General features: G+C 41.1%; 1 protein-coding gene across 1 annotated transcript in view; it reads left to right on the top strand.

Moving 5' to 3' along the window:
- The window catches only part of LOC103797754 (anthrax toxin receptor 1-like), a 56,301-nt gene that overhangs the window by 10,511 nt on the left and 29,740 nt on the right, over window positions 1-16,050 (top strand). Inside the window, exons 2-10 of the mRNA XM_009069984.1 lie at window positions 1,827-1,898; window positions 2,031-2,102; window positions 4,239-4,320; window positions 4,423-4,456; window positions 6,309-6,388; window positions 6,498-6,566; window positions 6,766-6,846; window positions 6,950-7,010; window positions 13,521-13,619. Of these exons, the coding sequence (XP_009068232.1) occupies window positions 1,827-1,898; window positions 2,031-2,102; window positions 4,239-4,320; window positions 4,423-4,456; window positions 6,309-6,388; window positions 6,498-6,566; window positions 6,766-6,846; window positions 6,950-7,010; window positions 13,521-13,619 (650 nt within the window). The remainder of the gene's footprint in view (window positions 1-1,826; window positions 1,899-2,030; window positions 2,103-4,238; window positions 4,321-4,422; window positions 4,457-6,308; window positions 6,389-6,497; window positions 6,567-6,765; window positions 6,847-6,949; window positions 7,011-13,520; window positions 13,620-16,050) is intronic.

The following is a 16,050-nucleotide window of genomic DNA, read 5'->3' as shown; positions in this document are numbered from 1 at the left end:
TAGGGAATTGACTGCACTGAAAATTGCAGGAATTGAATTTAAGTTAGATGGCAAGCTCAGAATGAAACTGAAAATGTCAGCTCCAGGGGAGAAAGAATTGTAAAAAAATTGGGAGCTGTAAATACATCTTGCATAGATTGAAGGAAAATCTCTGTGACTCCCAGGTTTAGCCTGGAACTTTCAGAATAATCCTGAAGAACTATAGGTGTTGAACTGCCTCAGATCCTTTTTGGAAAAACACTCTTTAAAGTAATACACCTCACATCAGTTATGAAGTATATTTTTAATGATGAGGAAAGGGTTAATTTGGTAATAGTGGCAACACCTTTCATTGGTGCTGTTCACACATAGATGAACATCTTGTTGCATAGCACAAATAAATTGGAGACTGCAGAGGATGTGGACCCTTGGTTTGAGCAGTCCCTGCAGTTTTGTCACCCTCCCTCAGTGCCTGGCAATTTCTTCATTCTTCGATAACCAGTTATTCTGTGAATGAATCACCAGTTTTCCAGAAGAGCAGCATGAAAGCACAGGGTTACACAAGCCACCTTATTCTAGCTTATGTACTTCAGGAGACTCTTTTGGTCCTTGTCCCTTTATCTTAGCTCTTCTCTACTCCAGCAGCACTGATGCAGGGCAGGCAGTGCCATACTGCATTGCATATGTGAGCTGCTCTGTACCTGACATACAAGGGCAGGAGTGACTTGTACAGGGTCACTTAGAAAGCCCATAGTAGAACTGAGGATTTTAATACAGAATTGTTTTCTCATGTTTACATAGAAAAATGCCTAACAGCAGTTAGACGAAACCTACTGCTTTATAGTAGTTAAATTTCAGAACTTTTGGTTAGTTCTGCATCTAAATCTCTGTGATTCTGCTGTATGTGCCATTGTTTCATTCGACTTTCTGGCTAAGACACCTGATAGATGAGTTTGTCTTGCAAGGAAAGCAAATGGGTCATTCTTTCATAAACACCACAGTCCTAAGGAGGCCTTTTAGAACCATTGACTTTTCATGCTTTGTAGCCTTTTTAATGCCCTGAAAGTGTGTGGTATGGATCAACAGCTGCTGGCTGGGGTTAAACCGCAACAACATGGTAGAAATTGCCTATAATTCACTGTAGAGTTGCTTTGTGTAAGGCTCTGTTTGAGGTCTGAGTCCCATGCAGAAAAAAAGTCAGAGAGTGCCAGAAATACAGTTTTATATAATGGAAATGGCAGCATGAATGTGTAAGCCTGTGTATGTAACTAAGTTGCCCAATTTTCATAAGATATCTGTAATGGAGCCAAGGATTGACTATCCAGAACATTAGTCCAGCAAATTAGCCAAGAGTACAGCCTTTCCCTTCTGAATTACTTCAAAAGCTTTCTCTTTTGAAACAAGCAGTAATTCATGGAAATATTCTCCCACGCAATCTGGGAGAATAGAAGATCAGTCAGGACTTTCTGTGTGGCTGCAAGGGCAGAGCTGTGCTCTAGGAAAGTAAATAACCTGCTAGCAGATGATTTATTGAAGTCAAATAAAATTAATTAAACCAGAATAAAATATTTATATTTTATGCTATAAAAGGAACAAAAGCAGATGAAATGGTTACTGCACATGCTTCAAAATTGTATGGTAAACCTGAAATTTCAGGCCTCTATCTACTTGTCTTTGAGTTGGTGGGTTTTGTCTTCATGGTTCCTGTAACAGCTTCCAACATAACTCTATGTAATATGTATCCCTAACCACCTTTGGAGTAGATCAGAGTGGAACAAGGAGTAGGTCAAAGTGGAACAAGGAATTTCACTGCAAAGTAAGATTGATGTAATCTGTTTTCTATGCAGATCTGGAAGTGTCAGAAATCATTGGACTGAGATTTACTCCTTTGTGGAAAGCCTAGCTGAGAAGTTCATAAGGTAAAGTTTTCTTAAGATGATATTTTAATTTGCTATGTATATAATTTATTTTTTTGTTCAGTACTTCTTAGCAAGTGAAAATCTGCTGAGATGATGTCTGTGACTTGGATCTGGCTTGTTCTTCTGTTTCAGTCCGATGTTGCGGATGTCTTTCATTGTTTTTTCTTCACGAGGCACTACAATCATGAAACTAACAGAAAACAGGCAAGTACTCACCACAGCTTTCATCCAGGAGTACCCTCCATCCCTCCTCTCAAACAGTGAGTGGCCCCAAAACCAGAATTTGGAGGTCTGTCTCGGTCCTTGGTGTGGTACCAACTGAAATCCTTTCCACCATTCTGGACTGGAAGAGGACTTAGAAGGCCTTTGGGTCTCCCATTGCCATTTTCCTTTCAGCCTTATATATAAGAGAAAGGCAGCACTGCACTGTCTGTTCTTTATCACAGTATTTCATGGAAAAACTGTGTTTCCAGTTCAGGATCCAGGTACATGTTTGCTATCCCCAGCTTCCCAAATAAGGGCAGTTTCTGTGGAAGAGATCTCATACCCGGAACTGATGAGCAAAATACTGTATGAAAGTCTCCCAGTGCCATTTGAAGTGACTCAGAGCCCTGAACTTTGCACCAACGTCCAGTTGTACCCCGTGCTGGAGCAGTACCTCACCAGGCTATTGCACCCCTCTCCTGGGCTGCCTGCAGACACACCCATGCCAGAGATGGCTGCAAAGCAAGTGACAGGCTTTGTAAGAAAAAGAATCTGATGCTGGAGCAAAATTCTTGTTGCCACCTTCACAATTAATTTTTTTAAACAAACAAAAAACCCCAAACAAAACCCAAAACAAAAAAAAGCCTCAAACCCCTAAAATAACCCACACCCACAAAAAAAATCCAAAATACAATATAAATCAAAAAAATTTAAATTTAATTTGCCTTATGCCTGCAAGTCTCTGTCATGGTGGTGTTTATAAGTATTTTCTTTCATTTCAGCTTAAAGCCCTCACTTTTTCTCTTATCTGTATGAGAGGGCCTCAGTAGTACAGGGCACCCTATAAATGATGGGGATTCTGGAGCAGTCTTGAGAGAACCACCACTCCCTCAACTTTGTACTCCAGAGCCTCATCCAAAGCCAGAAACCCTTCAGGGCTTTTGCATTTCTGCTGACTCCTGAGTTTTGGCTCAGGTATCCATCATGTACCTTGGTGACAGAACTCAAACTTAATTACTTTTCCCAGGTGGACTTGCCCTTTGCAATATGGAATGTAGTCAGGTACCCTGTGGCAATACATTGAACATGGTATTAGAGTGTCCCCCTTCCTAAACCCCTGTTCTCTGTATGGATCACTGTATGTGCCCTTTTAGCTCATTTTCTACTTTGAAATGGTAAAAATATGCTTTATGCCTTAAGGACAGCCCTAATCCCAGCTCCTCATTTTTACCTTCCTCCCCCATAGGTTCCTGTATTCTCTGTGACTGGGGTTATCCCACCTCAAATTCCCAGTTGCAAAGTGGAGCTTAGAGAGATTCTTGCTATTGTTTTAAAGAAAGGATGCCCCATGGTGCCCAGAGCTGATGTTTGAACTGCCTACATCTTATCTGTTGAATATTTATGCCTTATTTGTGTTCCATTAATATAATGAACACTTGCCAAGGATCAGGGTCTTTTAGTAATCAGTGATTGCTTAAATGATTTTTTTTTTCCCTGAGCAATCCTCTTGGTTAATAGGTATTTATGGAGTAAGAAGCTGTGCAACAGGGTTCATGGTATCCCAGTTCTTCTTTCTCCAGGGAGTAATCCATGCCCCAGGAAGGGTGATCAGTCCTTGTCTAGGCTGGGAAATTTTCATCATTCCCATCTTGTGCTCTTATCTGTTGGCCTCTGTCTTTATAATGGAAAAGTCCTAATCCTAACTGTCCTGATGACTGACTGAATATGGAGTTTTAATTTGTCCCATTTTTGTGACAGGGTCACAAGCTTTTAAACTCTCTTTTGGTCTGCAGTTTGTCAAAGTTTAATATCTGGCATTTGTCTTAATTCAATCTTACCCTGACTGAGAGTATACCAAAATGAGGGAGCAGGAACAATTGGATCCTTAAAATACATTATTCTAACGCTATACCATATGCCTGGTTTTGTGCTCCCATGGATATTTGGCTGAGAAATTGGTGGGTTTTAAAAAAGTCATGGTTTAACCAGTGTTTTAGTTGATATGTGTGCACCCTGTGCAATGTGTTGACAGGGTGCATAATCTAGCTGTGGTACAGGAATATCTCAACAAAACCTGAAAGAACTTTTAATAAAATGTTCCCCTGTTTTGCTGTTTGTGTTTTTTTCAATCCAAAGGGAAGCCATAAGACGAGGGCTCGACATACTTCAGGATGAAGTGCCTGGAGGAGACACTTTCATGCATGAAGGATTTAAAAGGGTACACATCACAGTACCTACTTTCTTTGTTTTATAGATATAAACTTTGCTTGCTTGCTGCTGGTGTACTTAAGAGCTAACAATGTTCTACACTTCATTACAGGCAAATGAGCAAATTTACCATGAAACCTATGGAGGTATGTGTTGTATATTGTTCATGTTAAATATCTGCATTGAAAAGACAGGGGATGTAGTTCATTTATGACCTGCAGTAAACCCACTGAAAGAAGTATTGGAGAAGGCATTGGTGTTATGCAATGCTGCCTTCCATTTTGACTACTTTTAAATGTGTGATTCATGGTTTATTAAGACCAGAGAAGACCAGGGTGATCCCAGATCTGACCAGTGCTGAACACAGACCAAGCCATTACAGCCAAAGCTGCCCATCCTGTACCCAGAGGACAGAAATAGCCAGATTTTCCTGTGCCCTTCTGTCCTGATGCACTCAAACCTGTCTGCTTTGTGTTCCCATGTCCTCATTCTTACTAGTGTAGTTATGAATGCAATCAGCTGAGGTTTTTGCATCAGTGTGAATGATTTGGAATTGGGTTCCGAGTTGTTAAAATGTAAATTTTGACTAAATTTTGAGAGGAAAGCATATTTGTGGGGTTTTTTCTGTGCCTAATTAATTATGCTGAACACTTCTTGCCTGGTTCATGTCGTGGTGTAAGGTTGTTCTCATTTTTGGGCTGATGGTCTCTTTGGAAGATGGAGAAACAGGTCACAGTGCCTTTTCATTAGTATAGGATATGAGTGTAGAGTCTTCAGCAGCTCTGTGTGGTGTCTCAGGCACTTCTGCCATCAAAATCAGGAGTCCTGTAGTGCCCAACTGAAAACTTTTACCTTATTGTAGCATATAGCTATGAACTAATAAACTGTTCTGCAAGCTGATTAGGAAGGAAAAAGGAGTAGATGAGATCTGGATTTATAAGCTAAATTTTCAGGGAAGAAAAAGTGTTAAAAAGTAAAAAAAGAAAAAAAATCTCAGTTTTTTCCAGCCTTTTTCAAGCATGCTGGGCAGAAGAAAGAAAAAGGAGTCGGAATCTAAGCTATTTTTTCCCTGCAAGTTGCAGTTCATTTTTTTAAGATGTATGTCTGTGTCTGACATGACATGGGGACAACTGCGTGGCATAAGAAACCTGTCAGAAGTAATCAGACTTTAATTTCTGACAGTATGGGGGAAGACACTTGAAATTGTAACAGATTGTTTTGAAAAAATAACAAATACTTCTCTGAAAGTAACATGTATGTGTATTAGTTACTTTGCTTAAGAACTGTGGACTCAGAACAGTTGGTTGAACCATAGTTTGCACGTTAATCCAGTTTAATTTTGTTAACATGTTTCATTTTTCTATGTACATGGTATTCTATACTGCATTACCTATATAGATATCTGCAGTCTGCACAACCTTTTCATTTAAGCTTAGATGGGATATGAAATATCACAAGACATGAATTTTCTGTAATGAACCTGATCTTAAGGTTTTCACATGCTTAGAATTCCTATGAATTTCGGTGGAAATTCTTGTTGCTTGAGAAGTATAGGACTAACTCCCTTGTAGAAACTCATTTCATGCCATGTTCAGTGAGGCTGCTCTTTGAAAGTCTGATGAAGAGGAAGGTAGGATAGCAGGAAAACTACTTTTGCAGAGGTATCTCTTACCACATCTCTTGACAAGATTCATCTAGAGACAAGTTTGTCAAGAGAAGAGAGGAAATTTCTCCTTCTCTGCAGATCCATTTTTTAAGTCCTCCATGTGAAAGGTCTAGATGTAATCTTGGTAGGTGCTATACAGAACAGAAAAGTCTGTGCATGGGCTTTGCTGGAGCAGTACTCCCTCTGCAGTGATGTTAGTGATATGAAGGTGCACAGGCTTACTGTGTGCTTTGCATTTGGCCTTCAGCTGGCAGATCACCAAGTCCATACAAATCAGGCTGTGAGTCTGACCTTATGGTCAGACTGCAATCTGTTAACTGTCCTCCATGCAGGAGTTCGGACTGCTAGTGTGATTATTGCTCTGACGGATGGAGAGCTGCAAGACGTTCAGTTTTATTATGCAGAACAAGAAGTAAGTCACCTTCATGTTTATCCAAACTACCTTGTATCAGACTTGTAGGCATTCACTGCCAGCTCCACTGATTATATGCATTTGCACTTAATGACAATGTTTTTTTTAGGCCAACAGAGCCAGAAGCTTTGGAGCTATTGTTTATTGTGTTGGAGTGAAAGATTTCAATGAAACCCAGGTAACTTTGCTTTCTTCTTGTTTTGTTTTTCTGTTATACTACTGCACAAGTAGCAGCATCAGATGAAGGCATTTATTTAATTACTTGAGGCATAAATCATTTCGTGTCACTATGATGTCTTTTAGCAAGTATGAAAGGGCCTGGTTTTGTTCACTGTAAATTTGTTTTCCTCATGATTTATGATTGTCTTTCTTTGCAGCTGTCAACGATTGCTGACAGCATCGATCATGTTTTTCCAGTTAAGGGAGGCTTTTATGCCCTGAGAGGAACCATTGATTCAGTAAGTTGGATATTCTGAAACCCAGAAAAGGGCACCCTTTGCTGCATTAATAAAGCATAGATAAAAATAGTTTACCAAAAATGCCATTATCTTAATCTTTTAGATTCTCAAGAAATCTTGCATTGAGATCCTAGCGGCTGAACCATCCAGTGTTTGTGCAGGAGGTAAGTTTCCACAAGAACAGTGTGAAAAGGGAAATGAATGACACTGATGAAATGTCAGTAACTAGCTAATGTGGTATTGGAGCTGAAGCCCTTGGATGTGTTAGAGCATCCTCTCAGGCCATGGCTAAAGCACTGCATGTTCCTTCTCACCTTGAGAAATACATTGTGCCAATAAACATGTAGATGCTGTGACTGAGTACCAGCTTGGATAGTTGACAGAGGTAGCACTCAGGGAGTTGGGGGTGCCACTTTTTAAAAATCTGAGAGAGAGAGACAACAAAAGTGATGTAAAGCCAGACTGACAGAGGTGGTTCAGGGTCTAAAGACAACATCCCACAAATTTCTGGACAGACTGTGTTCGTGGGATCCGTTAGGACTTGTCAGCACTTAGAACAAGATTTTGCAAAACATTTACAGAAATTTCAGGTTTATTGACGCAAATATAATTTACTGCAGAAGCCAAGATACCTCTTGTGTTTTACAAACTATTGATGTTTTATTTGTTTGCAGTGAAAGAACCATTAGTCTGTATGGTAAACATGGAGGATACCCAGAGGAGCTGTTGATAATTTCATGCCTTTCATGTCTAGTATATTTAACTTGGATTTGTTCTGGTTTATGTTAGCAATTCTCTTGCTGTGTTTTTGTCTACTTAAGAGGCTATTGCAGTAGAGTAAGAGTGACACCATAAGTTTGCTGGAAGGTACAGTTTATAGCATGGGTATTTAGCTCTGGTGTTACTGTCTTGTATTCATTTCCTTATACAGTGTAAAAATGAGCACATAAAAATAAAATAGCAATGATGCATGAACGCTGACCTTGAAAACAGATAAAAATAGAAAACTCAGGAAAAATCTGATAAATATCACAGGGAAGAGAAATTGTTCACTCTCCATTTCCACATGCCGATCGCAATATGATCCTGCCCTATATATTTCAATTTAAAGTGAAATATCCTTTTATCATTTGAATTACTCCTAAGTATATAATTGTGGAGTAGATACTTGTGGTAAAATCTTATCTGTGGAAAATCTAAAAAAGGAATGATTTTACTTTTAAAAGTCTTGTGGAGCTGATTAAAAAACCCACCCAGTTTTAAAGCTTTGACATTAAAGCTGTCTTTATTTCACAGAGATAAATTCTTTCCTATTTTTGCTTGCTTATACCTGGCAATTTTTTGTGAAACACCTTGTTGCAATCTTTCCTGTTCAACAAAAATTCACTTAGCTACATGAAAACGTGAGTGTTCCAATAGGAGAGATTTCAGTAGTATTGTTGTAATTGTTTGGAACAATGTTAAAAGTATTAGAAAGTTGAACCTGAAGTCATTTTTTTTTTTTTAAATGGAGAATTGAAAATATTTTTTGGAGTAATTGAGAAAATAAATTTTCAAGTAAACATTTTCTTTTCAAAAATTAACGTATTTCAGGAAAAAGAGTAAAGGTAGGGTTTTTTTTCCCCAAAGGATAATGAGTTCAAACCACTTAATTTTTTTACCAGACTTTACTAGGTAACTAGTTTATTACAAATGTGATTAAAAATTGGCAAGTACACTTTAAAAATAGTTTGCCCTTAAAAAAACCCACAGTATTCTTGCCTTACTTAAGTTTGTAAAAGCTTTTTGTTGTTTTCATGGCTTTCATGTAAGACCAATACAAATTGGGCAGAATCAGTTTCTTTGTATTGCTGCTGATTCAGCAACATACTAGCACTAGTTTCACTTATAGTCTGAGGTTTGTTCTGTCCCTGTTGGCAGGGCAAGGGATGGCACATGGTGGAGCATGGTGCTTCTAGTCCTGCAGGCCATCGCTGAAATGAACTCCTGCAAGAGGTTTTACAGCATGAGACTACAAATACTAACATTTGTGCTTGGCTTTATTATCCTTTATTATACAACTCGCTTCAGCATAGCCAGGGGTTCATCTGTACAGCTGTGTGCACCACTGTCTCCTGGAAGGAATCTCCTGGGATTTAACAAATCATTTCATGGTTGTGTGAATCCAGATCCTGAATCCAGTTCACCAGGCAATCAGTTATAGTTCTACTCTATGTGTAATGGATTTATTTTTTTAATGTACGTCATTTGGACTTCAGTGCAAAAAATACTGAAGCCTATGAAATAATGTCAGAACTTTAATGCTTTTCAAATTTAGGTAATTACTATAGTTTACTGATAATGTATAATTAAAGGTATATAGCCATTAAATCCTGTATCAAAAAATACATATATTCTTGCATGGTGTATATACACACTGACTGAAAATTAGACCATAACATTTTCTAGAAATTCAACATTCCTTCCCCTTTTTTTCTAAGTTAGAAATTTTGTTTTGTTGTTGTTTTGTTTTGGTTTTTTTAAATATGTAATGGAAATTTATATTTCAAAATTATGATTGGAAAATAGTAGACTTTGGAAATAATGTAATATATTATTACCTTATCCAGCAAAGATGCTTGCCTGTTTACAGCCTTAAAATGTGGCTCTGTGCTTTTTATGTGAAACTTACCTGAGTGAGGAGATGATAACTGGTTTACTTTTTATTTAGCATTGCTAATAATTTCTAAAATCTGGTGTGAGATCATTAGGGTTTGCGTGGCTCAGTGTAAGCCACTCATGACCAGTCTGACCCACTCCTTGTAACTGCTCTCATCATTATTAACGTATTGGTGATTACTGGTGATCTTGGCTTCGTTTTTGAGTTGCCAGAGGTTTAGCAAAATGCTGATGGAACGATTTCCATGTGGTGACAATTCCAGTTGGGACTCTGGCTCCCTGTGACGAAGCTATCTGGCAAGTCCATTTACAAATTGATCTCGTCATATTGTGACAGCTATCTGATGCTTAATGTTTTTTGACCCTGCAAATTCATCATCCCCAATGTGGAGCAATGTAGTTGGGTCCTTCCTGTTCCCTCTGATTTAAACTGACCAAGACATGCAGCCTGTAAACAGGCTATCAGTGCAGAATCGGAGGTGCCTCATATCCTGTTTGACAGCATCATTGCTTTGATTATGTTTACGGTACGCAGATGTGATTGAAAGGTTTTGTTGGATGTGGCATCCTACTGGCCACATCAACTACCAGGTGTGGATGCAAGCAGTCAGCTTCTCATCAGAGGCAGAGAAGCGAAGCCGACAGCGCAGCCAGCGCACACCAGCTTCAACCTACCATCTCGCTGCCAGCGCCGCCCGGTTATTTCAGTGCTGACCTTTTTCCCTTCGCTGTCTTGTCAAAAGCTACAATCTACGATCTGACAGTAACGAAGGAAGAAAAGGACGCAGCCAGAGCCAGGGCGCAAAATTAAATGGAATTAGCCATTTCAACAGACCATCATCCAGAGCACGTTAATGCTCCGGAGCAAGCGAAGGGATGGGCTTAACAACAGCACCAAATCCAGTACCAGCTGTTTACGTTTCCCTGCAAGTCTGGAATATTGTCAGCTTGTGTTGGTGGACAGGTTACTACCCAGTCACTTGTTCAAAACTGACTCTGCAGAGTGGCAGTCACAGTGAAAAGAAGGGCAGGAGAGGTAAACTGTCTTGACAAGGCTAAACTTCTAGATGTAGCTTTTACCTCTGATGTCTTGTCTTGAAAGTTTCTTACTTGCTGCATCTTTTTAAAGCCACTGAAACAACTACCAGTTAAGCCTTTGTGGTTGCTGCCTTTTAAGACCATTAGTTCAGAAAACAGGAAAAAATCTAAGTGCAGTTTTGTTTCAGCAAACTGCTTTTACAATATAAAATTGAGGGCGGAAAGAAATTACCATCTTGGCTGGATGTTGAAGTCACTGTGGAGTGGGCTGGCTACAAGCAAGCCTGGCAATGTGTGGTCCTAGGCAGGTAATTCTGGTGGGTGAGCAGAGGCTCAGTTGCCCTCAGGGCTGGCCATGACTCTCAGCTCTGCTGGCAAAAAAAGGGATGCTCATCAAGAATAACTCTCAGTATATCAACTGGGTTAGATGTGGAATGGCTCAAGGCATGAATCTGACTAAGAGTAACTCAAGATTCTTACTGGAGTAAGAAGTAGAGGAATCTGCCCTACAGTCCATTTTAATTTGTTTTAAGAAGTGCCCTCCATCCCCAGTGAGAATCAGGAGGTATAACCCTTCCCATAAAAAAGATGCTATGAAGATGCCAAATTCTGATGCTGGACTTGTGCATTTGGCTCTTGGTGTGCTCAGTGAGGTCTCGAATTTTGTCACCTTCCTTCAGCAAGGTGCCAAATGTGTTTCATTTAAATATGCACTCCAGTAGATATTTTCTTTATCTTCTCCCAAAATACCTTCTCTGCTTCCCATGTGCCTTGCAGCCTGTGTCAGTTCAGAGCTCTGCTCTAAGGGCAAGTTACCATGATGAAAACAAGGGTGTGAGTTTCCAGTGTTTGATGATAATTTGTCTATGCCCTTGTCCAGTTCACCTGAAGTTGCATTAGGCCTCAATGCAATGAGAATGGCAATGAGGGAGTGTTTTTGGCAAGAGCAAGTTGTGTGTATGGAAAAGTTAAAGCACTCCACATCCTCATGCTGACTTGCCTTGCAGTAACATGATAATGAAAAGCAGAGAGATGAATCTGAATATGTATTTCAGCCACCTTTGGGCCTCATGTAGTGTTGTCCTATAACAGTTCCTTCCTCCAAAGCATGCAAATGACATGGCAGTACATTGTATGAAATGTTATTAAAAACCAAATCTCTTATCACTAAAAATCATGTACTACTCCCCTCAATCCTTTCAGCATTGCTTTGCTCTCCTTTTTAGTATGTTGGTCAAAGTGTAAATGATAGTGCAAGTGGACTTGTTAATGATTGCTGCTAGTGGAGAACTATGTAGTTTATTCCTATTTTTCTATGTGAAGCTTGAAGATTAATTGATCTTGTGTTGTGCTGGTATTCCCCTTCTGTTGGACTGGTCTCAAGTGCTGCTCAGAGGCTGATGTAAGAGCCCTGTGGAGGATTCAGCTAAAGCTGGAGATTTATGTGTGAAAGTGCAACTCCTGTACTTTGCCTTGCTGTGTGACAGGGATCTCAGCTGTCAGCTGGATGATTGTGTGCAGCATCAAAGGGAGTTTCAAAAATACATTTGGGACAGAACAAATTCATAATATGTCTACTTGCCTGCATTAAAGGTGTTATCTCTGTGGTCAGTGTACCAGTCATAACGTATTTTTGCCCTAGAGGGAAGTTTCTCTTGCCACTTCCCTTCCTGGTGCATCTTGTTTCTAGCTTGGCAGTTCACCCAGTGAGGAAGGGGTCTGCAGCTCAGGGTTGGGCTCCACCTGTGCACAGTCAAAGGCTGGGAAGAACAGCAGTTGTGTTTATTTCAAAACACAACTTTCAAAGCTTGCTGTGGAGAAGCTGAGAAACCGAAGCCAGATTTCTTAATACTTTTCTTCCTCAAGTTACCTTTCCTTTCTCTAACTGTACTGGGCATGGTGACTCCAGGGGCTTTCATGATAGACACTCAGCTGGTGTTACCACTGCTTGTCTCTATTCCTTCTCTTCTCCTGCATGCTAATTCCAGCAGATGCTCAGCCAGGCAAGTCACCTTACTGATCTCTCTGGCAACAAACAGTTATTTTCCAGGTGTGTGAGCAAGGTCTGTGCACTGCAACACGATCACTGGTGTCAACAGTGGAGGACGTGCAGCTGGGATCTCACATCTGACAGCACCCTTCCTAGATTGGCTTTGGTCAAATACAGAACTCCTCTGTCAGTAGAAAGACTATTGAAAAGTTTGCAAAAAAAAATCCCCCAAGAACCAACCCTAACCCTGCTTAAATGAACAAATCATAGTTACTTATCACAATAATGATAGAAATCACAGGTACCTTCCTTATCAAAACTAAAGCAAACAGAAGTTGTGGTAGGTCTCTTCTTGTGCCACTGGTGGTTTCAGCTACTGGGGCAGGGATGTGGGGGAAGAGCCCAAAAAAATAGCAGAGTCTGGGTCCTTAGATATTCCGACGCAGGACAAGTGCTAGTGGGGCTGTGCATGGACTCAGTTTTTGTATAGGCAGGAGGACTGTGTTTTTCCAGGTTTTGTACCAGATGCAAAGCTTTCTGTCTGATTCACAGTGGTTTTAGGAGGGGAGTCCTGTCTGTCAGCATCTGCCCAAATAGAGCTGCTGCTGAAAGCCTAGTGCCATCTGCCAGGAAGCTAGGAGGAAGGACCAGTGCTTATGGTTAGCAGAGGCATCTGTCCCAAAAGCTGTGGTGGAACCATGAGGTAACATCAGTCAAGTCAGATGTTTGCTGTGGCACCTTTAAGGCATTGGGGATCTGTTTTGTGCTTGTGAGAGCCAACTTGAGACAAAGAGAAGACTCTGTGAAGCATTAATGCCACTCCAGCACTATTGGCCATTGCTGCTGAATAGGAAGAGTGTCAGTTTGAATGTTTTGGTTTGGTCTTAGGGCAGAGAACAGACATTGTCATGTTGTGATTCAGGTGACTCTGAACAGAAATGCTGTATTTGAGTTATTTTTCATTAATAATCTTTATTTTTCCTTTCAGAATCTTTTCAAGTTGTGGTAAGAGGCAACGGCTTTTATCATGCAAGAAATATCGACCAGGTACTCTGCAGCTTCAAGCTCAATGACAGCCTTACTATCAGTAAGTTTACAGCCTGCTGGATCCCAGTGGCCCCTGTGACTGTGTCACCTCATGGGACATAGGCCAACTCTTAGCCGTGTTGAGGGGAGTCCTTGTAGCAGATGTGGGGAGGAGTTAGGTAGATATCTACACCTAAAAGTAGCTTGAAATTCATCCTTACTCAATCATGTGACCTGTGGGCATTGTGTTGTGCTGTGAGTGCTTCCCTGGGGCATGCTGCTGCACAATGAAGTTCAGCATCATTGTAGTGATGCATATGGGTCACACATACAGCCAGAGAGGACTGGGCATCAGGTTTTAAGACAGAGAATTACAATTGCTTACTGTTCCCTCCCAACAAAAAGAAATAATGTTATCTTGATCCCCTGATTATATATTCAGAGTCCTTCAGGACACACTTGCCATAAAGCCAGACCCTTCCAGGCCTGCTCTGTTCTTCTCTGATGCCAGTTGCTGGTCTCATTGCAGAGAGTGTGTAACATGGAAACTCCTTGTCATTGCTGTGCTGAACAGGGTCTTTTGTGTGCTGTCTCAGCAGCCAGGCAAAGGACTGAATGGCCAAAGAAGGTTGAGTGTCCAGTTTCTCAGCAGTCCTCTCTTATTCCTGAGAAGCCCTGTATGTCTGGCAGGGTGAAGCATGGTGTGGGGAGGGGAGCTTTGCTCCTTTTCTGTATATACTACCCTTGTTGGCTGAGCACAGTAGAGGCTTTCATATCGTGTCGTGGCCAGACTGGTGCCTTCCCTAGCAGTGAATTCACTTAAAAGAGGAAGTACATGAATCGCTCCTTCTTTTCCCATCCTAGTTGCCTATGTGGACACTGCATTAAATCAACCCTGGTGGTCTTGCTCTTATTCCACTTACAGATGCCTTTTGCCAGGGATTTGTTTCTTGTGGTTTATCTGTTCAACAGACTATTTGCCTTTTCGTCCTTGTCCCTAATCTACTAGCACCTTGACTGAACTTCGCACAGTGAGTGCTGTCCTGGGCTAGGAAATAGGCAGGAGGAAATCTACCCTGATTCCATTCCAACTCCATGCTGTGTTTAACTCGAGTTAGCTCTGCAACAGATGTTGTGATGAGATACTGATCTATGCTGGCTGGCTTTTTGTCCTTAGGCTGGCCGTAAAACATACCACTATAATTTCCATGGCCTCATCACTGCCAAGGCAGGTGTCATGGTTTAACCCCAGCCAGCCACTGAACACCACGCAGCCGCTTGCTCACTCCCCCACCAGCAGGATGGGGGAGAGAATCAGAAGGCTAAAAGCTAAAAAAACTCATGGGTTGAGGTAAAAACAGTTCAACAGAGAAAGCAAAAGCTGCATACATAAGCAGAGCAAAACAAGAAATTAATTCACTGCTTCCCACAGGCAGGAGGTGTTCAGCCATCTCCAGGAGAGCAGGGCCCATCACGTGTAAGGGTTCCTTGGAAAGATAACCTCCATCACTTCAAACGTGTCTCCCTTCCTCCTCCTTCTTCCCATTTTATATACTGAGCATGATGTCATATGGTATGGAATATCCTTTTGGTCAGTTTGGGTCACCTGTCCCAGCTATGTCTCCTCCCAATCTCCCATGCACCCCCAACTTCCTTGCCAGTGTGGCAGTATGGGAAGCAGAAAAGGCCTTGGCTCTATGTAAGCTCTGCTCAGCAACAACATCTCTGCCTTATCAACCCTGTGCCATGCACATATCCTAAACATAGCCCTATACTAGCCACTGTGAAGAAAGTTAACTCCAGTTCAGCCCAAACCAGCACAGTAGGGAAATGAGTTTTGTCTTCAGGTGTGCTTGGAGTGGGTGAAGCATGAAGGAACATCTCTTACATCTGTTGTTATTTCTGTAATTTTTTTCCTAGCTAAAAAGAGTAAACAATAATCAACCTGTTATTCACTTGGGTTAGACTCTTATGGACCAGTCTTTCTCTGGGTTAGCACCATAGTTGTTTTGTTGGCCATTCAGAGCTAAGCTACAGTGATGGGTCTGCTCTTGGGCCTCAGCTTATACTCTCGAAGTGTAGTGGCATTACAGGATTACTGCTGGGCCTCCTGTCTGTGTTCATGGGACTTGGCTTTCTGGATGTGACTTTTGAAAGCAACAGATTTAATACTGCTGACTCTTGGAGCAGTGGAATGCAAGATGGTGGGAAAACAACCATGGCCTTTCTTTTGACTTTGCCTGCAACAAACCCTTTAAAACTTAGACTATTTGCAGATGATGCTGCCACAGAGGAGGGGGGTTGGGTACAGGAGACACAACTAGTGCAGGGTAGGTCCTCATGGTAACATCAGTCATGGCCCCTCTCTGCCTGTCTCCTGTATATAACCAACCATGGGGGGTTTTTGTCTCTAGTATCTGTCAACTTCTGCTCTACCCCATCTCTGTCCTCCCTGTTTGCTGGGCTCAAACAGTGCAGCCTTGGCTTCTTCT

This window comes from Acanthisitta chloris, unplaced genomic scaffold (genome assembly GCF_000695815.1).
Source record: "Acanthisitta chloris isolate BGI_N310 unplaced genomic scaffold, ASM69581v1 scaffold3982, whole genome shotgun sequence".
Taxonomy (NCBI): domain Eukaryota; kingdom Metazoa; phylum Chordata; class Aves; order Passeriformes; family Acanthisittidae; genus Acanthisitta; species Acanthisitta chloris.
The sequence above is the reverse complement of the archived record's forward strand: the minus strand, read 5'-3'. Positions and strand labels throughout refer to the sequence as shown.